Genomic DNA, 23,001 nt, shown 5'->3' with positions numbered 1-23,001 from the left:
ACAACATTATTAATAGACGAATTGGAAAATTTTCAAGTAATTTATTATTTTGTATAACCTTATTCACTGACACAATAAACTTTGGTAATTGGAAAATAGTGAACCATTTATTGTTGCTATGAACAACATTATAAAGAGGCAAATTGTTAAATATTATATCCCAACCTCCAAAAATGAAATTGATTCCTTGAATCAATCAATTATCAAATCATAAAGATAACACTGCACTCAAACTCAGCGGAACTAAACTTCACGATGCCGAAAAACATTATTTGTATGAAATTGTATGAGGAATATCGCTAAACTTCATATCATTTCATACGAATTCTTGTGAATTGCAGTAACGCTGCAGTCAAAATAAGTAAATTGTTCAGTGGTGAGTTTTATTTATATTTATAACTCGTTCTATAAGAGCAAAAGTCCTATAGCATAATTGATGTTTTTTAATTTGTTTTTAATTCTATGTAGGTAATAATTTTGGCTAAGTACTTTTATATTTTATGTAAGCAGACCATTTTTTTAATAAAGTCGATCTTAAGGTTAAAATTTAATGAGAAACATTTGCATTTAATATTAAAAAAACTGGGTGGCGCAACAGTCCGTTGTGAATCAGGACCTGGTGACTTACAACTCTCAACTATTCCTGTGTGCGAGCACTGTTATCAGGAATGGAAGGGACCTACAATTTTAGGCCGAATCCGAACGGCTAATTTGAGAAAGCACTTTTTCATGACAAGAATTACTTTTGAAGGAAATGTCAATTCCTTGCAAGAGGCAGTACCCGCGAAAATTAATTTTTTTAAATTAAGGTGGCACAGGCAGAGATTGAACCCAAGACCCTTTGCATGACAGTCCAACGCACTAACCATCATGCCACGGGTACTACTCATTTAATATTATATGATAAGGAATCATAAGAGCTTAATAAAATCATAATATAGAGTTTTCTACTTGCAATTAAAGACATTAAAATACGAAACAAAAACACAAGCCTTCAATTAGTATTTTCATTCATAATTGTTATATTCGATCGTTGGCATCTTTTGGGCTTTCTTACTATTTTGTAAATAATAGTAATGTAAGCTGGGTGTAACTACCATGTCTGTTGTAGATGGCTGTGTTTTTAATTAACCATTGTTATGTATAATAAACAATTTATCAAAAATAATAAATCGTTTGTTAAAATTTAACGAAAAATTGTATTTTTTACCCAGATGCAGAGTTCACACTTTTTCCTAAAAATCCTTATAGTCAATATTTAAAATGTAATTGATGGAAATCGTAATCTGTCACACCTACAGTATACATGATTCCCAGAAATGTGAACTCAGAGTGTGAGAACAAGAGCAAGAGCATTGTGAAATGTCCAACTATAGTGCATTTCTCTCACTCACACCTTTATAAAAAAAATGTTGAATGTCACACATCTCATATAAACTTCAACTTCTACCTTTACCAACTCACATTAACCAGCCAAACCAAACTTATTTCAAGTTAAAACATATACACAAAGGGTCAAAGGAAACTTTGAGCCAATTTCAGCACTCTAAAGAAAATGTAATAAGATAGGTTAACCATTGTAAATAAACAAATTTACAGAACGTAAGAAGGATTTGTTTCTTTATAATGCTTTATCTTCTATGACTGCGTGATCGAATAAGTGTCTGATTACACGATTCGTTTTTTGGTTGTTTCATCTTTTGGCAAGCACGAACGTTCATGATTACTTGGTTCGCAAAAATATATAAATGTGTGTTTACATTGTAAAAAAGAATACAAGACAAAGTGTGTGGAATGTCGCGAAAATTTCGTTCAGATTTACAAACATTTGTTTTTTGCAGTATTTGCTGTGTTATTGTGTACAAGCGTGAATTCCTGGCAGCTATCGCTAATTATTTATTAATACTGATATTTATTTTATATTTCAATCAAGTTATAATAATATTAACAGTAATAATAAAAATAATAACAATAATTATAATAATAAAAATAATAATAATAATAATAATAATAATAATAATAATAATAATAATAATAATAATAATAATAATAATAATAATAATAATAATAATAATAATAATAATAATAATAATAATAACAAGAGTAATAATAATATTTGTGTAGGTACAGTGTTGTTAAAAATAAGGTAAGACAAAACCAATGTACTTGACAGTCATTTTAATTTTTATTAAAATACTCATATCTTAAATGTTCTAAGAATAACTATAGATTTTGATTGACCAACTTCTTACATTTTTAAAGTATACTCGATCGCCATCTTTTTATATTTAGTTTTAATCTTACTAATGTGATGACCTATTTTTTTTGTTTCAAATAAATGTTGATTTAAGTTTTCCTTTCTCCTATTTTTTTCTTTTGTTCGAGTGAACACGTGGTATAAGTCGGCAATATATTATAGAATAATTAAATACCATATTCATTGATTTTAACTAACCCAATTACTACTATGGTAATAAACAGTTTATTAATTTTCCTAGCGGTTGTTTACAAATTGAACGAAGCGTCTGATAAACATAACAGAGTATAAATAAGAAACATCATGTTAATTCAAATCAATTAACAGTTTATTGCGTTTATAAACCCGTTTATATAAATAAACATTATGTTTATTAATTTTAATAAACCATTAATTAATTATAAAATTCCTAGCTAAAAAATATGAAAATTTCTTTGAAAATTGGCAGTATAAACGGAGCTTAACAATACTTTCAATGTAAGAAGTTTTTTTGCCGAACTGAACGAACAAATGAAGTGCCGCCGAATTTCAACGAGCAACAACCAATAAAATACAAATCATTTACAAAAAGAAGCCCACACGAAAAAGTGGTTTATAGTTAAAGTGAACATTAAAAAAAGTGAAGTGAAGATATTAAAAAAATATTAGTGCATCAGCTAACAATTATATTAGTTAATCAGGTGAGTTATTTTTTAATTATTATTATTAGATATTATTATTAGTTATTATTATTATAATTTTGTATCCCCTTTCTGCAACGCGCAACACCAACATTTCTCCATCAGTTGAATGCATACCGCCATGAGCGACTCGGCGGCTGCGCGCGGCGCACATCAGTTTAACTACACAAATTTTCTTTTAATTCCCATCTCATTTCTTGAATATTTTTTCAACTAAGTACCACAGTAATTTATCTATTTATATCCATAAAATTTCACACTTTTGTACGTTCGTGACGTTTTTTTCGTCGTCCATAGCTCAAGAAACAGAAGAGATATCGACTTCAAATTAATTTTAAAAATACAGATAATAATGCAGAATGATGCAAAAAGGGTTCTCAAGAAAATTGCGTGAGTGATTTTTTACCATAGCAGTTAAAAAAAGGTGAACATTTTGGTAACTCCTACATATCTCACGAACTAATAACGCTAGAGACTTGAAATAAATTGTGTATTATATATTTTAACGTTATACCAAACAAGTACATACATATATTTTTGGGAAAAAATCCAATCAACTGTTTTTTTATAAATCAAAAAAAGTGAAATAAAAATTTTGTCACCTCGAAAATTTTACGAATAAAAATGATTTCATCACCAAAACAATTTTGTGCAACAAAGATTAACGTTTTCAACATCTGGTAAAATTTTTATAAAAATCTAATTGAAATTTTTTTTAAATAAAAACTTAAACAAAAATTAGCAAAAGTTGGTAAACATTTTTTTCGACGTAAATATTCAATACTTTGAGATATTTACTTAAAACAACTTTAATCTTTTAAAAAATACTGTTTCCAACATGCTTTAAAATTTTGACAAAAATCAAATTGACAGTTTTTGTACAAAAAATAAAAACCTAAACAAAAATTAACATAAGTTGTTAAAAATTTTAATGATAAAGCTGACTAAAAAATCTTTCACAAATTTACAGATTGTATTTATTAGAAACTGGCGACTGTTGATGGTTTATATATCCATACAAACATTACTGGGAAAACATTGAAGAAGAAAATTATCTTAAAATGTAAGTTATTCGTATTTTTTTAGCAACTAAAATTTTTGATTTCTGTCATGTTTAATGATGGAAGACAATAGACAATTTAAAACTTATTCAGTAGTTAAAAAAAAACAGCAAAAGTTTAAATCATTTTGAACAATAATATTTAAAAATTTGTTCGAAAAAGTATTTCAATTTACTTGAATTTGTTCTTCATTTCTTTTCTTACTTTTAGTTGAATTGGTATCAACATTATAACCATGCGAAGTGTCTATAATTACATTGAAAAGTTTATAATTCGTTAATCTTAATTACCTAGTATTTACACATCTACAATATTCATATTGCATATTAAATTTATATAATTAAGTACTATCACTAAAATATTTTATGTTAAAATAAGAGCAAGCAGATAAAAATAGACTAATTTAGCGATAATGATTTGCTTTGTTTGTAAGGAAAAGATTGCCTCTGTAAAGATGTTTATAGACAACCTAAAAATGGTGAACGATCTGAGCACTTATATAACTTAACTGTATACAACGTTAACTGTATAAGCTTTATATCTCATATGAGCCCCCCCTTCTGGATCGTCCATTGGTCAAAAGTTAGAGAGTTTGTGCTGTGTTTTTGTAATAGGGCTATATTCTATATACATATTATGTTCTTGGTCCAATCTTTAGTCAAAAGTAGTACTTTTAGCAACCAAGTTTAAGGAAGTAAAATACAAATGTTATTTTCATGTACAAAAAATAGATCATTCAAAATATAATCCATTGCAATACGATTAGTTTTGAATTGAAGGGAATTAATACGAAAAAGCAATCAAATTATCTCCCAGGGGGGTCATGACCCCTACGACCACCCACCCTTGGATCCGCCATTGATAACAACGGTATAAAAGTAAATTGTTATCTGAGCAAGATATAAAATAAATAAATTTTATTAGATACCGGATACAGTATTAATGTACATACGTAGTTAAATTTGTATTGAATTATTGATATAACAATACCTACTGCTTTTTTGAGAGCAATAGATATTTGTTAAATTTGTTTATCTTTTTAATCTTCATTACCCAATCGCTTGTTCCTCATTTCTGGGTTTTATCGAAACACAGTATTTCAAAAATGTATGTCAAGACTAATGTTGCTTTAGCAAATACTCGCAAAACAATTTTGTTAAATTATAATATAGAAACTCATTTCTTTATTAGTCGATGATATGAAAAATGTTTTAAATAAAATTGTTTATATTTCTCAGATTGTCAAGATGCAGCTTTACTCTGGGCCCTACATGGGTATTTTGTGCCTTTCCAAAAAGTTGTGAGGAAAGACAACGAGGGAAAAAATACGTTCACGAGATTTACCATCAAGGACTCCCAGAATTTGTTTGTTTGGGTCGGTGCTTTATTTATTTGATAATGAATGAACTTAACTGCAATAAATAAAAATTGTAAAATTAAATTAACTAGATCTTTTTTATTAGTTCGAAATTCTTTATTTTCAGAATTTTTATAATTTTCAGCATAGATTTCGATAGTGAGGTCCAGGATGAAGTGACTCATTGGCGCTGTAAACAGGTTTGTAACTGGAAGTTGGAAACTTTTTTTTAAAAATATTAATATGAATGTTTTCTTTTATACGTTTTAGATCAATATTTGCTGGACTTACACGACTGAAAAAGTTTCATCATTTTTGCCATTAATTTACTATGTTTTGTCAAAAAATACGCTTTTGACGATAAATGGTAAAAGTATGGCAAAAGTAATAAGCTTTTGCAGTCATGTAAATCCTCCTGAAAAAAGGATTTATTTTAATAATCCTGTTTGTGAATTTAACAAATGGGTTTAATAAACGCAATAAACAAATTTATTGAAATCAATAAATTTTCTTTATTGCGGTTATAAACTTATTTGTTAATATTATAAACAGGTTTAATAAATAAATTATTTATATTAATAAACGCGTTAATTAAAATCAATAAACTTTGTTCATAAAGGCAATAAACGAGTTTATTAATATTATAAACTGAAATAATAAACGGTTGTTTATATTTATGAACACATTTATTAAAATTAATAAATTCTGTTAATTAGGGTTATAAACAGGTTTATTATTATTATAAACGGAAATAATAAACGGTTGTTTATATTTATAAACGCATTTATTAAAATTAATAAACTGTGTTCATTAAGGCTATAAACTGGTTTATTAATACTCTAAACGGAAATAATTAACGGTTGTTTATATTTATAAACGTATTTTTTAAAATTAAGAAACTCTGTTCATTAAGGCAATAATCGGGTTTATTAATATTATAAATGGAAATATAAACGGTTATTTATTTTTATTAATGGATTTTTTAAAATCAATAAACTCAGTTAATTGTGGTAATAAACGAAAATTTTAAATTGTTTGTAAAATTTTAAGCCGGAAATGGAGAATAATAAACGATAATTCACTGACACAATTAATGTGTTTATTGGACAAATTCCATCACTATATTCATTGTCTCAACGAACTTTTTAATTATATTTACGTACCTTTTTGGTTCAGTGTAGACCCAAGTTTTTGGTATTTAACGATATACGAGTAGACAAACAAATAGTCATTCCACCAAATCAAAAACCTTATACTATCTAACGCCATAGAAATATCAAGCAGAGTTGCCCAAAGCATTCCACATTCTCGAAGTCCGGTTTAAGAAAAAAAACTCTATACTAGACATTACGTCTGAAATAGAGCTCAGGATTAAACTGATGAACAATCCTGGAAGTGAATTTTTGTTTTGTGGCACCCACCCAGCAGCACTTTTGGCAATGTCGAATATGTGATCATTCTGTTGAAGGTGATCTGTGATAGACAAACTGAGTACTAAAAGTTGATTAAATTATTCGGATATTGATTTCGCATCGAACAATGCTGTCAAGATCAGATTTAAATGAGCTTATGATACGTTGCCAAGGAAGTTCCACATCCGAAGGAAAAGGATGTGAATCCACAAACGAATATAAAAAGCTGGGTGTACTGTCATCAGCAAAGAAGCTTAATAGACTAGAAGTGGCAAACAAGAAATTATTAATGAATTTCAGGAAGACAGTTGGAGACAAAACGGAACCCTGAGGAACACCAGCAGTTATTTTGTGAGTTTCAGAATTCAAAGCATCCAATGAAACTTGTATTGAACGGATAGAAAGGTGGTTGATAATCCAACGAAGAAGAGATTTGTCAATACCAAGAACACGCTTTTTCGATAAGAGAGCTTGCTTTTGAATGCTTTCTTTATAAGTTTAACATAAAGCGTTCAACCGGTGTACAAATTGGTGTAATTTAATAAAACAGAATCCAATGAGGAATATTGTTGTTTTTACTAAATATCTTATTTGTAGATATCTGAGATGAATAGCAGTGAAAGTTCAAATTGACAAATGTCATTAATTTTAGAAGTTATTTATCATTTTGGATAAATTGACTCTGGAATGGCTTTTAAATCGCATTTTTTCCTCCATTAAATCTTTAAAATATTGAGAATTATCAGCCCCAGAAATTAGATATATCTCGAAAACATATTTTAAATGTTTAATTTGCAGCGACACGAAACTGTTCTAAAAAAAAACAGTACTGACTTTTGTGAGTACTTTCAAACTTAACATTTAGTTTAAGATTTCTTATAAATTATTTGAATACAAAATAAAGATGATAAAATTATTTTTGTGAAAAATAATAAAACAAGAAAAAAGGACCCTGTAGATATGGATATAAAAGATGAACAGAAATTCTATGTTACACAAACGTGTTATCTCTTTGTTTATGGTCACATAAGATAAGGATTTTCCTTTTTTCAAAATCGTGCTCCAATCTTATATTTTTAAATATCTTATCAAATTAAATCTAGTACCACAACATTTCTGTTAAATTTAAGTTGAATATAATAAACCAACTTGACGACAGTTGAAGTAAAACGAAAAATATAATACAATAGTCCCAGAAGTGTAATGAATTTAACTGAATTATATTTGAAAGCTTACCCTATCAATTATTCTCTAGGTATAGCTTAGTTTGTTTTTTTTTAACTTATTTATTTAAGTGTTGGTCAGCCTCAAGTCCTCTATATATATATTATTGTAAGTATAACCACGATGACAACGACAAGTGTGACGCTTAAGAAGGACTTTTATAGATAGAAAATCTTCTTCACTTGGGAACACTTTGCAACACCAAAATGTAGTAAGATTATCCTCTCAGGACAATAAATATTCATTCCAAAAACTCTGCCTTATAAATTTTACTCTTTATACAAATGGCTGTGTATACTCTTAGAGCACGCACTTAATAATTGTGTGTGTGTGGTTAAATTGGTATTTTACTTCACTAAGTGCGTAACTATATCGTTCAACAGTTTCGTCTATGAAAGTCTTATCGTTGTCTAACCGCTTGGGACTCTTGGGAGTTGAAGGCAATGGGTTGCAATTTAAGTTAACAAATAGCTCATGCAGAGAGCATCACTTCCATCAATTAGCATCGACCGTATCTAATTTGAGAATTGAGCTGAGAAACAATACGCACCCCAGTCCCGCAGGCAGGCACCTTGAAACCCTATCCTTTTTAAAAAATCAATTTTCAGTAAAAGGTGTCCAATATCGTTTCCAGATGGTATACATCAATTTATACATATTGTCTATAATTTTGTTTGTTTGCCTACGACGACGTTCAATAACTATTTATTACCTATGAGAACCTCAAAATACAAACATAAATGTATATCCCAAAAGAATCGGAACCAGCATTTTCGGTGTTGTTTTCACTTTGGGTTTCAAAAAGAGGGTAATATAATGTTGTAGTTAAATAATGAGTATCTCTTTATTTACTCTGTGGGATTTCATTGAATTCAATTAATTGAGGAACTATCATATTTCATAAATACGCCTTGACAATATGAGTTTTCTTTATACCTTGAAGGGAGATAATTTACTTCCTGCCATTATGAATGTAGACTATTAAAAAGGATTGGTGACAGTGCCTCAAATACTCTTAATAGCGAAATGTTTGGTGATGTGTCATCGGAAACTAGGAAATATTTGTGGCTAATTTATTTATTTATATTTATATTTATATTTATATTTATATTTATATTTATATTTATATTTATATTTATATTTATATTTATATTTATATTTATATTTATATTTATATTTATATTTATATTTATATTTATATTTATATTTATATTTATATTTATATTTATATTTATATTCATCTCTGTGTTTTATTAAGATTACTTTCGAAACCAAACAAATGAAAGACCCTATTTTCTGTTTGACATTAAATTTGCTTTCGCTTTATTCAATGCTTGGCTGCATTTTTTCCGGTTTCCTCGTATGAATTAAAACAATTCAAAGTTTGTTAAAGCAAAATTAAATTAATTTTATGTTTACTACCGAATTAAATTTTCTCAAGCATTAAACATAAATTCATGTTAATTTTTAAAAATTAAACGAACCAAAAAACGAAACACATATTTTCCAAATTTGAACAGTTTATGTAAACAGCTTAAACATTTTTGATGTAACAAGTATTCTTGAGTTGCTTAATATCTTTCCTTCGCCACAACGACACTAAGGGGGAAAACTCATCGTACCTACATACCAAAAACAAAATTTACAAAATATTTATTACATAAACAAAACAAATTTACTTCATATGAACAGAAAAAAATATCATAGTGTTGTCCTTGCTCAAGGCGTGGAGCATGGTTACCATAAGTTTAAAACCTGTTATTAATTTGTATATAAACAAAAATATGATAAAAATTACGCTGGTCGACAAAATTACGTGTTTATTCGGTTGCACAGAGAAAAGAATCGTTTTTTAAAGTATTAAGATGTCCTTAATTCGAATATCACCCTTAAGTTTTTTTATTACATCAGGTTTTTGTTTAATTATACAGCTTAAAAACTGCTAAAAACAACCAAAAACCGGGGATTACAAGCCTCACCTGACATTCAGAATATCTCTTTACAATACATTTTATGATGATTTAGAAAAGTGAAAATTTGTCTCTATTAGATACAATTTAAAGCATTTTAGTATCTTACTTAGTTTCTGGAAATCCATATTAGTTATGAGTACTTATTTGAATCTTTATGAGGTTTCGAGAAAAAACTTGAATTTGATACTTTAATAATTTTGGAAAATACGTTTTGGGCTTAATTTTTATTGCTGGTTTTGAATCCAAACTCTAATTTTATCTATTTGTTCAAGTTTTAAAAACAACCTGTTTTTAACCTTATTTTTATATATTCAAATATATTTCATAAACTTTATATAATAGAATTGTTAAGACAACAGATTCGTTAAAAGGACCAAACTTACTTTCAAATCGTATTGTCTATTTCTGTTGAAAACCATTTTAGCAAAAATAGTTTAGCGTTTATTTTAGATTTTTTTACTTTATAAGTTTTTTCGAATATTATATTAAATAATATAAATATTTCAAGTGAATATTGAAGAAAAAATTACTTCATAAATTTAAGATAATCTCAAAAAAATTATATATGTACGTGCTTTTCGAATTTTAAAAAGTGATAAATCGGATTTGAATCTAGGCCACAAAAAAGCATGGGAAAAGTGCAATTTTAATGCCAGAAAGAAAAACTTTGTGGACCAGTGTTATCGATTTTTACACTAACAATAAAGATTATTCGGTTGTAAGTTGTGTATCTACATCAGCCCTGTCAATTTAACTTAAATATTTTGAAATAAATGTTTAGTCTAACTACTTCTATATTTTTAGGGACTCAACCCTTTTAAAATGGTCCAAAGAATTTGAGTCAACTATTTTTAGTCCATATTTTGTCCTCTTTTAAATACAGATTTTTAATGAGTTAGCAGTAACAATTGAAAAATTTAGGATTTCAATGATCCCCATTAGACTCCATTAAGTTTAGGTCAGTATCATGCGAGATGGATAGCTGATTCCATTACTTGAAAGGAGAGGCATTAGTTTAAAGTATCCTTACCATAAACTATTGGTGAGGACATTTTTAATTTCTTTCATCACTTATTTGTATAGTCGTAGTTAAATTTGAATTTGTGACTATATATTGGCGTTAGATAGCAAAATTCGATGTTGAGCTTGGTAATTTATATAAGCATTTGAAGAAATGCCTTTGAAGTGCTGGAAACTCATCAACAACCAAGTAACCAAAAATCTGGGCCCCATAACACAAGCATGTTCTGACAGACGCTTGAAATACTCGGTATTTGGACACTAGATCAATTTTTGGATTCCCAAAAAACTTTTGCCACATTAAACTTCAGGCATTCGAAAAATTAAATTTTGCGTTAGCAAAACTCTGAGGTATTTAATTTCTTGTACTATCTCAATACAGACATTATTGATAGAATAATTCTATTTGGGAAGTCTACTTCTTTAACGTGTCTTAAAAATCATTATTTTAGGTTAGTTTTTATTTACATGCAAGCCCCATGTCTCACAAAAGTAATTTAGTTTGTATATTTTCACCTGCAAAGCCGTCTGCATAAAGCAAACCATTCACTTGGATATCAGCGAAGAGTTTCACTTATAGGTTAACATCACAAATATCGTCAATAAACAAGGCAAACATAATTGGGTTAAAAATGCATCCCTGAAAAATATCACCTGTTGTTTCAAACCAGTCCGAAAACTGATCCATCCGAAATACAAGCATTAGACGACTCCAGAAATTTGAAATATGTTCATTAACAAAAATTTCCGGAGATTCTTAGTGATGAAAGCTTATCCATCAGTGCCTGTCTGTTAACCTTGTCAAAAGCTGCTTAGAAGTCTTGAAAACAAGTGGATATTTACTTCTTTTTCTCAATACACTTCACTCAATACACATAGTTGATAATCCTGAACGAAATCCTGTTTGAAACTTGCTAAGACGATAAATGTTCTCAACCCACTTGCTTTTTTTCGTAGCGTACTAAGAATAGAAGATTTGAATCACCTTTCTTGAAAATGGGTGAAAATAACTTATTCATTAAAATTGTTTGGTATGTAAGAGTCATTGTTTAGCCTATTTAAGTACACGAGCAGATAAGTACCTTGTAAATCTACATATTTAATTTAATATGAGCAATCCCGGTAAAAATATGTTGTTAGGTTTTAAAATAATTTAATACTCAGGAGAACAAAAGTTCCTTTAATTCAAATCAATCTCTATGGAATTTTGGTTTAATTTTTAAAAGAAACAGTTTTTCCGAAGTTAACTTAAAATTCTGTGCAGTAAACCAAAGTGGTAACCATACCAAGGTGTCTCCACGCTTACAGTTAAAAAATGTGATACCTACCTACAATTTTGAACAAAAAAGGAATAAAGCTACCTAACTCAACACAGCACAGCACACACATACTCATCATCATAATAAATGCTAAACTTTGTCATGCTCTTCGAGAGTTATTTTGTTCGTATATTCACAGAGTCCTTCCAAAAATTCCCACCTCCAAGCTCCAGAGCTCTCTTTTTACATACAAACAAATAGAAAAAGAAATCCTCAAACAATTTTGGGTCGTCTCGTAGCATCATATAGAGAGTATACACCAAGTTAAAATGAATGTATTTATGCCAGTGTAAGTAAAGTACCCATTTGAAAGTCCTTTTAAAAACATAAACACACGAATAAAAGGATATATATACTTGATATACCATAAAACAAACCATACCATCTACACCTAAGCTAAAACAACCATCAGACAGTGGAAGGACATAAATATAAAAATAACAATTTGGCTTTCATGGATTTGTGTGTTTTTTTTTCCTTTTTGTGTTCTTTTTTACTCAGATCGTCCTGTTTCCTTATTTTTTTGTTTTTCTAAGAAAAAGATAAAATAAAAATCCACACTAGATAAGGACCTAATCAAAATACACGTCTTTCATTGAGCCAGCAGCCAGAGTTTACAAGAGATCTAATATACCTAGGTACGAGTACAAAGAGAGAAGAGAGTCCATAAACAAAAAGACCGAATTGAGGACGAAATTGAATTCTCAAAGACGAGAACCATCTAAGGAACACTTAAAGACACAATTCATATAAACGAACGTTAACAGGATTCAGAATTGGTAGGAATAGAAAGTAAGCTATAGCTTTATAAAATCTACATACATATACATAGAAGGAGTCTGTAGGAAACGCTATACCTACTTTATCGCAGGTAATGAATGTTTGCGCAGGCTACAGAAATAAAAACAACAACAACACAAAATAAGTGGATGCTCCTTGCTTTCTAGGACCGCAGTTAATTTAAAAAGGAATCATATTCAAATTGATGTCAGTAAACACACCATACTCTAAGTTGTAAATTATGTATTTATGAAAAAGCAATCACACATAGGGATGCTTACTGCTTATGCTCATGCTCATGTAAATATATCTACATATATATACTAAAGTCTCACTGAGACGTCCAAATGAATTTTTTAAAGCCTTCATGATGGTGTGAGACACCCTGTGTTCGTTAGTGTACTGAGTTTTCAATGAATTGATGGTGAAGGCATAATAACAAGAAACTCTGTGTTGGGGCAGAGTTAAATGAACCCCTAGGCTATTGACTTGTTGCTAGAACGAGCTTAAACGGATCTTGGAACTATACGTACTGTCGGGAGTCCTATAGTGCTCACAGCTATGTGCATTGTGTACACAGCTGCTGGCGGTGGTGATGACGGAGGTGGCAGCGGCAAGGGGAGCCTGGAAGAGAACTTGCATTCAAAAAACTTTGAATACAATTATAGTGTAACTTTTTATTGAGGACACACAAAAAGGGAATTGAACATTGAAGTGATGTGAAGAGTAGGTAGGTAGGCACTATAGGTACCTATACCTACCGTACACATTTTGTCGAGTTAAAAATTGTCACTATAGCTTAAAGATTTAATATTTTTTTTATTATTTTATGTAAACTTTGATCATATGATTCTAACTAAGAATGGCTTTATGGTTTATTAGGAAAAGTTTTTGATGCTACCTTAAATCTATTTATATCAAATTTTCGAATGTGAAAATTCTATCAAGGATATAATATGAATCGGAAAAATAAACCTATTCCAATCGTATCAATTAACGATCCAGGGGGTGGCATATGAGCTTAAACAGTTAAGTTGTATAAGTAAAGGTTTCACAAAAAGCCTATTGATCTCAATTTTTCACAACAATTTAGAATTTGGAAAAACTTAAGTAATGCTTTTATTTATTTTCATAAGATCTTTTCTAATAGAAAGAGAAAATATTCAGGTTCTTTAAAAGTAAGTAAGTAAAGTAAGTAAAAAGTAAGTAAGAATAAGAGATTGTCAAGGAAATATTAAGTTGCCTTTAAGCTCTTGAAATTCGTCTTGAATTCCATCTCATTTCTTTGACGCACATAAATAGTGTAAAGTGTTTTATCTTTCAAAATTGATTTTCTATTAAACACAAGAACTTTTAAAATGCAAAATTTAAAGAAATCTACTTTTTGAAGTGAATTTGCTTTGGATGTTTGGGTATTGACGAATCTCTTCTACGTTGGATTATAAATTTCAATACAAGTTTTTTTTGAAGGGATTAAAGTCTAAAACCCATAAAATAAATGCTGGTGTACCCCAGGGCTCCGTTTTATCTCCGATCCTTTTCCTCATTTTTATTTTCAAAAAATGTTTCTCCCAATCTACAATCTACAAAACCTATATACGTTCGAAACTTGAATATAACTCTCATCTCTGGGCTGGTGCTATAGTAATTTATGAATGCCTCTTGGACAGTATTCAAAGAAAGGCTTTTAAAATAATTCGTGACATTAACATCATCAACACGATTACGTCACTTGAACATTGTCGTAAAGTTTCGTGTCTTCTCTTTTTTACCGTTATTTTAACGGACTTTGTTCCAGTGAAATAGCCAGTGACATTCTTCCCTTAAACAATTTAACCGTACTACCCGCGTTTCTATTAATGCCCACCAGTTTACCCTTGAACCCAACTTCCGCCATACTATTAAGTAAAGAGATTCATTTTTTAGCCGTACTACGGGAATGTGGAATGCCTTTCCATGCACTATCTTTCCCTGTCATTGCATTGTTCAGGAATTCAAAATCAATGTACACCGGCACCTCCTATCTAACCCTTCCCTATTTTCTTAAGCTCACACTGTGTCCTTTTCATATTAAAGGTACACAAATCCCTTTAAGTGTTTGCTTATTATAAAAAAAAAAGTTTCTAGAAAGAATTTCAAAAATATAAATGTCCCAAAACAAATAAGTTGATACTTTTCTTAAACTGAAAAACATTATGCACGTTTCATATCTTTTTTTTTTAATAAAAACTTTGAATCTCTCCAGATCTAAAGTGAAAAAATATTGTGCCAAGCTTAATTTTTAAGTGCCACACTAAAGTTTTATCCCAAACCATTTGTTATCTTAATTTGTTTTTATCTAATTTTTAGTAAAAATTATATAGGATGGATTTATTTCCTTTTATTTAAGAACCAATCATTTTTCTTCCCACAACTGTAAAGTTTTGTTGACTGCTTTAGGATCGAAATATTTTCAAAAGGTTCACGCAAAACAGTCATATTTTAGAATTTGAACTCTAGCATCACAGGCAATCTACGAGTAAGCAGGCTGATAACGATATAGAAATAAAAGAAGAGACTTCCGAAAATTGAGTAAAAAATAAAATACGTCAAACAATCCCAGAAATTCTTCACAACAAATTCTGTTTTATTTACCTACGAAAAAAGACCAAATTTGTGTGTCAAACTGTCTTATTTTTGGGTTTTTGCATCTGTATTTTTGTAGCGTTCCTAAGGTTTATAGAAATGCCAACAAGAATATATTATTTTTGGAAAAAGCAACGTTTGAATAAGTTTCTATTAAATTATGGAACGGCAAACTCCTGATCTGTTGTATATAGCAATTTAATTGTTTTAAGATTTCCATGAGTAATAATTCAAAGTTAATTGAGTATTTTTGAGATTTATTAATTTACCATTTTAATTTATTCAAAAGAAATAAAGTTCCTTCTTTAAGGGTTTATTTCAAGGCCAATTAAAGAAATAAGTATTTGTATATGACCAAAGTTCGATTACATGCTTGTTTTCGTATCAATCCTTTGCTATACAAATATTTGTGGTTGAGCCTATAGAAACTTCAAGTTCAACCTTCTTTTCTTTGTATTAATAAAAAATAATTGAATGGCTTTCGACCTTTTTCTTTTTCATATAAAATAAATGACCATATAAAAGAAACAAAAGTTCTTAAATAATAAACCTCAAAAGGCGAAATTATTATTTCATTTTGTTTTAAAAAATGCAGCCCTTTTTTTGTTCTTTTTTTCCTTCAGTACTTGTAGTTAAAATTATCCAATTTTGTATCAATTTTCAACTTTTTACTATATGACAAGTGCGCAAAATACATGCAAGTGTTCCCACCCAAGCAACCCTTGAATAAATTTTCATATAGACCAGATAAGAAATTTAGTGGAAAAAGTCCAATACTGATGTTTTTATCAATAAAATGTAAAGTGATGATTTTCATAAATAAAGATTTTGAACTTTCGATATTAAGTTATTGTAATCGGTTGATTTCAAATTGAAAATTTTTAAATTTCTGGAACATAAAACAAATATTTCTAAATATTTAAATATTGAAGATTAAAGATATTCGTAGGTCAAAATATTCGTCATCCACATCTCAAGAACTAGTAAAGATATCGAATAAATTTTGTTCAAATAATAAAGCAGAAAGATACAAAAAGGGCTTTGAAAAGCATTGAGTTGCTGTTTCTTTTACTTAGCAATTTAAATAATGTTTGCTTACTCAAAATATCCAAAAAAGCTATTGACTTAAATTCAATTTTATATTACCTCTTGTTTCGTTACATCAAACAAATTTTATTTTGAAAGATAGCAATTAACGATTTATTTTTAATAACAAAAAAAAAAACTGAAAAAAAAAACAAATATTTTCACCACGAATACTCCATGAACAAGAAACGGTTGTATCTCCAAAATAATTGTATATAACGAAGAATAAAATTTTTGACATCTGGCAAAATTTTGAAAAAAAATATTTCCTATTAAATAAAATTAGTTTGAAGTCATAAGCTCAAACAAAGCAAAGATATTTGAGTCGAAAATTACTTAAGCCTCAATTTTTACCAACTTTCAGTAATGTTATGTTTAAGTTCTTAGTTTTTATGAAAAAAACTATCAATTTAATTTTTCTCAAAATAGAATTAAATGTGGAAAACAATATTTTTTAAAAGATTAAATTAATTTTGAAGCCAATATTTTAGTTTTTTTAGAAGATATTTGCGTAGAAAACCAAATTTTTACCAACTTTTATTAATTTATGTTTTAGGTTTTTATTTTTCGTAAGAAAATTGTTGATTCGATTTTTATCAACATTGTACCGAATGTTGAAATAAATTTTTCTTATAAGTTAAAATTAGTTGAAAGCCATTATCTCAAATTTTTGAATAGTTATTTCAGTCAAAAATCAATTTTTACCTACTTTTAACTAACATTTTTTTAGGTTTTTATTTTTTATAAAAAAACTGTCAATTCGATTTTTCTCAAAATGGTATCGAATGTTGAAAACAATATTTTCTTTAAGATAAAATTAGTTGGAAGCCATAATCTTAAATTTTTGAAGAGATATTTGAGTCGAACTTTGAGTAATATTTTTTTTAGGTCAACTAGATTTTTCTCGAAATTTTACCAGATGTTCTCCGTTGCACCAAATTATTTTGGAGATACATTCATTTTTTGTTTGATAAATTTTTGAGGTGCTAAATATTTTTTTTGATTCATAAAATAACGGTATTACGTTGCAAGATATAACATAAAATTCAATTCAAGTTTCTAACGTTATTGGTTCGTGAGGTATTTGGGGTTAAAAAAAATGTTCAACTTTTTTTTAAATTGCTATGGTAAGAAAACCACCCACTCAAAAAATCACCCTAAAAATCATTTATTCGACTCTAGGGACCTTGAAAAGTTGAGAAATGTCAAAATTTCCAATTAGCCACATCGGACCGAATTCAATAAGTTCCTATGGAAAGTTAAAAATATTGTATTTTTATAACAATCCAACAATCAGTTTTTTTCATAAAAAATTAAAATCCACAAAAAGTAGTACGCAAAATTGGTTACCATACTCAATTTTTGATGAATAAATGAAGGTTTTGAATTCAACATCATTTCATTCTGTACTAAATTTTGTTGTTAACGTAAGATAAGGGTCTTAGAAAAATCCAATCTATATTTGTTTACAATGAAAATTAGAACTTTCAAGAAATTGTACTCAAATTGGTAAAAATCTCGTTCATAAAAATAGATTTTGAAATCAAACTACTTGTTCATATCCAAAATATTGTTGGTAGTTTTTAGTTAATCTTTTAGAAAAATTCTCTGAAAATTTTTTTTAAAACGGACCTACAAAAAAAATTATAAAATTATTTTCGACTAAAGTATCAGTAGAACAAAGAAATTGAAATTATTTATTCCACATAAAATATTGTTTTTAAGATGTTAATGGTTTAAGCAACACAACGTGACAGACGGGGTTCATTTATTATTAAATTATTATATTAATGTGGGTCGCAATCTAGCCTCTTTTTTATTTAAGAAACCCGAAAAATATAAACCCTGTTGGATACTATCTTCGATAGTCGTTGTTTCAATTAATACAATTGGCGAGGTGTTTAGAATGTCTACAATTCCAATGAAATCTTTATAACAAGACATTATAATACCAGTTAATGATAATGTAACAACTTATAAGACTCAGCTCGTAGAAAACCAGGGCCAAGTGGCTTACAGCTCTCAACCATTTCAATGTGCGATTAACGTGGGAGATTAAGGGGACCTACAGTTTTCATGCCAAATCCAAGAGTACCCAAAAAAAAAGCTTTCGGTGACACCGACAAGGATTAAACCTAAGATCACTGGCATTCAAGTCCAACTCACTAAAGATCACCCCATGGGTACAGCAAGATGGCGCTGTACGATCACTCTATACAAAATGTATAGAAAATTAATTTTTTGTTTAAATTTGTCAGGAACTTTTCGAGAATTTTACTGGGTATTCTTCTTTTTTCTGTTACTCACTTCCAATATTATTCTAATCATAGCTCCTATTATCTGTTTTAGCGAAATTTTATGCTATTAAACCATAAAAGAAGTTTAACAAATTCGACCCAAACAAATTCCTAACAGACCACAATTAAATAGAAAATAAGTTTTTCTACTCGTACTATTTTTACTTTATTTTGCTTAAAAATATTACTTTTTTCTTAAGTATGGATACAGAAAAAAGTTTAATTTTTAATAACATTTTATTTGTTTAAAATATTAACTTCAATTGCATTTAGAACAAAATTCTAATCTCTAAAATTCGATGTTTCGAAGTATTTAATTTTTTATCGATTAAGTTATAACTCATTTTTCCATCAAATTCCTAAGCTCCAACTTCAAGTTTCCAAGAAACAGAGGAAAGATTTGAAATGAAATCCAACAAAACACGTTACACAGTTTTTATTTCGAAAAAAAAAGAACTAGAATTTGAAAACTTAATTCGAACAAAATTTGTTCTTAATTTAGTTTATAAAATAAAATATCAGAATTCAAACTCAGAATTGATTGCGGAGTGCTAAAAAAATAGTAAAAATCACGTTATAACTCTAAAATTCCTACAACTCAAAAATGATTTTAAACCGATTTTTGCAGATAGAATTAGATGTGAAGAAAAGCTTGAGTTCCAAATATTCTTGAAATGAAGCTCCAATGATAAACTTACTTGATCGAGTTTTTAAATTTTTTAGTTTTTCACGTTTTTAGGACTGAAACATTTTTTTTGGAAAAATTCAATTCAAATTCGAAAAGCATAAATATTTTAAAAACTACTCACCAAAACACGAAACCAGCAACAGAAGTAATCCAAATGTTGATATTCTTGTCCAGAACGCCATTTTAATATTTTTTAAATGTTTCATTATATTATTTCACAAAAAGAAAATAACAGATAAAAAAAAACACTCAACAATTTTTAAACTAACACTCTTTAATTCTTCCTTATATTTTATATTTTCAATTTATTTTAACCACCAGCAGAAACTTTTTATGTGTGAAATACAGTTTTGGACTGCTGTTGCTCTTTTCAATCTAACAACAACATTATGCACTAAAAGAAAACTTCCACACGCTGATTTATGTATAATTTTTATTTTGCAATTAAAACTTTTTGACACTCTCAAAAACTATCCGTTGGGTTATTAGTGTGTAAAATTAATATTAAATTGCATTATGTCAGATAAGTATGTGGTTTTCTTCAAAGATTAGATATTTTTTTCGTATCTCAAAAACTCGACCACACAAATAATCGCTTGAATATGAACAAACCGACAAAAAAAGAAATAGTTAAATTTTATAACCTCACGAGTGACGACGAGAGCCACGATGAGGACGAAGAAATTAACGGTGATGTTGGTATAAAATTCAAAATAAATTTATCACTAAATATTATTACGAGTATATTTATCAGCTACACTGTTGTTGGTGTTGTTGCTTTTGAAGACGTTTTCGTAGCAGCCGCCTTGGACTTGAGCTTGAATTAGATGCTCTCATATGTTAAACATTAATTAGTTCGACTTTCATGCGCAATTAATTTATCCATGCATTCGAATTAAGGATGTCAATATATCAAAAACAAAAAAACTAATAACAAAATAATATACACAAAATCCGACCCGACACATAGACAGATGGAGACACTGCCACCAGGCGTAACGTATTTATTTGGCAGTTTTCTTGAATGATATCTTCAACAAAACGCGATATTCATAGCCCGAGAACAACAAGACGTCGTCTTCGTCCCCATCATATTGGTTCTGAGGCTGAGGAGCCGAACAGATCCAAAATGTATCTGATGGGTTGGTTGGCAGCAGCGGACGACGACGATGGATTGAATATTTCTTTGCTTTTTTTTGAAAAATGTTCAACAATTTGTCTTGTTTTAGCTTCTTAGAGTCTTAGACTACCGCGTCCTATAGTTGTTGCTGGCTGACTTGTTCGAGTGCTTGTAACACTAGTCGAGATTTGTGTTCCTGAATTGCTTTACCGAGATTGCCGAGGAAGAAGAATAGTCGATGGATGGTCGGTCGGTTCCGCAAGAACGACGAAAGCGAGCGCTGAGGATGAAGACGGGGATGAAGATGCCCTAATCAAAATCGCGCACAGAGTTCCCCGCTCCCGATTGCTTGTTTTCACCGAACGGAAAAGTGTATCACTTGGGGTGGAAATATCACAAATTATTGTGAAAGAGGGCGAATTATTATTCAAAAAGAAAAAAAAGACTTCGAGCGAGCGCCACAAAACACGACAGAAACTCCGACGAAGACGACGACGACGACGATGATGGTGTTGTTGAGAATGAATCCGAAACTAGTATGCCGGCAGTTGGTTGAAAGACAACGTCCACCACCTCCGTGCTTGGTGTTATACTGTTGTATGTTGCCAACTGCAGGGCAGGCGCACACTCTGCTCTTTTCTTCTCGAGAGGGTTGGCCGTGGCCGCCTGCCTCGTTATCCACGTCTTTTGTCTTGGGTACTGTAACCCCAACACCACCGACTTTAGTTTAGAGATCTGCTGCCCCTTAAATTTTTATGAGATACTTCTCCTTCTTCCTGTGTCTTTCTACTTGTAGTCGTAGTCGAAGTCGTAGTCGTAGCCGTAGTTTCCCGGGATGTTTATTATTTTGAATAAATGACAAACGGTCGACTCGACGAGCAAGCAATAAACCCGATGATGATGAGAATGATGATGATGACGCTGGAACTCAGCTGAGAGGAGCCGCTTCCAACTCACTAACTATATCAGAATCTTTTCGGAAAAAAACACAATGATAATAAACAATTGCAGATGTATCTTGTATCTATTGCTTCTTCTTTTTTGAACCATCCATCTGCGGAAGCTGTTGATCGATTTGTGTGTTATTTTTATTAATTTTTTGAAATTTAACTTTCATTGAAAACTCAAACCAACACCGGCCGGCTCCGGGCTTCTCGGATTTTTTTCGCGTAAATATTATTGTTTAGACCGCATCTGCTAAGAGGGGACTATTTATAAGCTTTTTTGATTGGCATGTAAACGAGCAATTTTCGAGAGTGTTGTCTTTGGAATAATTGAAGGGGCGAACATGAACATGAATCATGTATCTTGGGGCTTGAGGCTTGTTTAGATAAAAGAAATGATGTGTGGTAGAATGTTCAACAAAGAGTTCTATAGGAGATGACGAATGGAAATTGAAACTATTTCTTGTGTTTTTGCTGCAGTACCTAAAACGTACGTTTCTAGTCTATTTCAAAATATCACACATTATTATTTTAACATTTATGGTTCCGTGTCAAAAGCTGTCCCTCGCTGCTTGAGGCCTGCCTCAGCCTAGGCGTAGTACAGTCGTAGTTGTCTTCTTGTGAAAACTGTGCGGATGTTGATTTTTACTCCTATTTCAGAGGTTGAGAGGATCCCGATGGCGAAGGCGATGGTGTTATTTTTAATGTCACCACGTTGAGTGATATAAAAGATTATATGATCATTTTCGTCTGCGTTTAAGTTTTTCCCTTATTTTTTCGTCTCTCTTTGATATTTTGCCCTTGTATATTTATCCTTTTATACCTATAACTTTAATATTTTTATGTTTTGTATGTTTTTATTCCTGTGTGCAGTTTTATTGCTTTTTTTGGATGTCTGTAGATTTATATTGGGGATAAGAGGGTTGTTGTGTTGAGTGTGAACATTGATGTCTTCTTAGCTGACTTTTATGGATGTGTTTATGACCTGCAATGATAGAAAATTAGTTGATTAGATAACAAAACTTAAGAGGGACTTCTACTAGAGACAAATAATTTTCGATGTTTTGCGATTATTTGAAGTTTTTATTATAAGCATAAATAGCTTCAACCAGAAAATTGACAGGATTTCCGTAAATAATGGCCAGAAATGATTTAGGT

At 29.8% G+C, this 23,001-nt stretch overlaps 1 protein-coding gene and 1 long non-coding RNA gene across 3 annotated transcripts in view; one reads left to right on the top strand and one right to left on the bottom strand.

Moving 5' to 3' along the window:
• LOC129939533 (uncharacterized) overlaps positions 1-22,094 on the bottom strand; it is a 236,560-nt gene extending 214,466 nt beyond the window's left edge. The window contains exon 1 of the mRNA XM_056047575.1: positions 19,901-22,094. Coding sequence (XP_055903550.1) covers positions 19,901-19,985 — 85 coding nt within the window. The 5' untranslated portion in view covers positions 19,986-22,094. The remainder of the gene's footprint in view (positions 1-19,900) is intronic.
• On the top strand, positions 2,695-5,663 carry LOC129939534 (uncharacterized). 2 transcript variants are annotated; one of them, XR_008780551.1, is made up of 4 exons: positions 2,695-2,937; positions 3,908-4,000; positions 5,237-5,373; positions 5,483-5,663. It is a non-coding gene; the product is annotated as an uncharacterized LOC129939534 (long non-coding RNA). The 2 variants fall into 2 exon arrangements; XR_008780550.1 differs by having other exon boundaries at positions 2,698-2,937; positions 5,237-5,663.
• Positions 22,095-23,001: the final 907 nt, after the last annotated feature.

The sequence above is a fragment of the Eupeodes corollae genome, chromosome 1 (assembly GCF_945859685.1).
Source record: "Eupeodes corollae chromosome 1, idEupCoro1.1, whole genome shotgun sequence".
Classification (NCBI taxonomy): Eukaryota; Metazoa; Arthropoda; class Insecta; order Diptera; family Syrphidae; genus Eupeodes; species Eupeodes corollae.
This window is presented reverse-complemented; position numbering and strand designations above follow the sequence as displayed.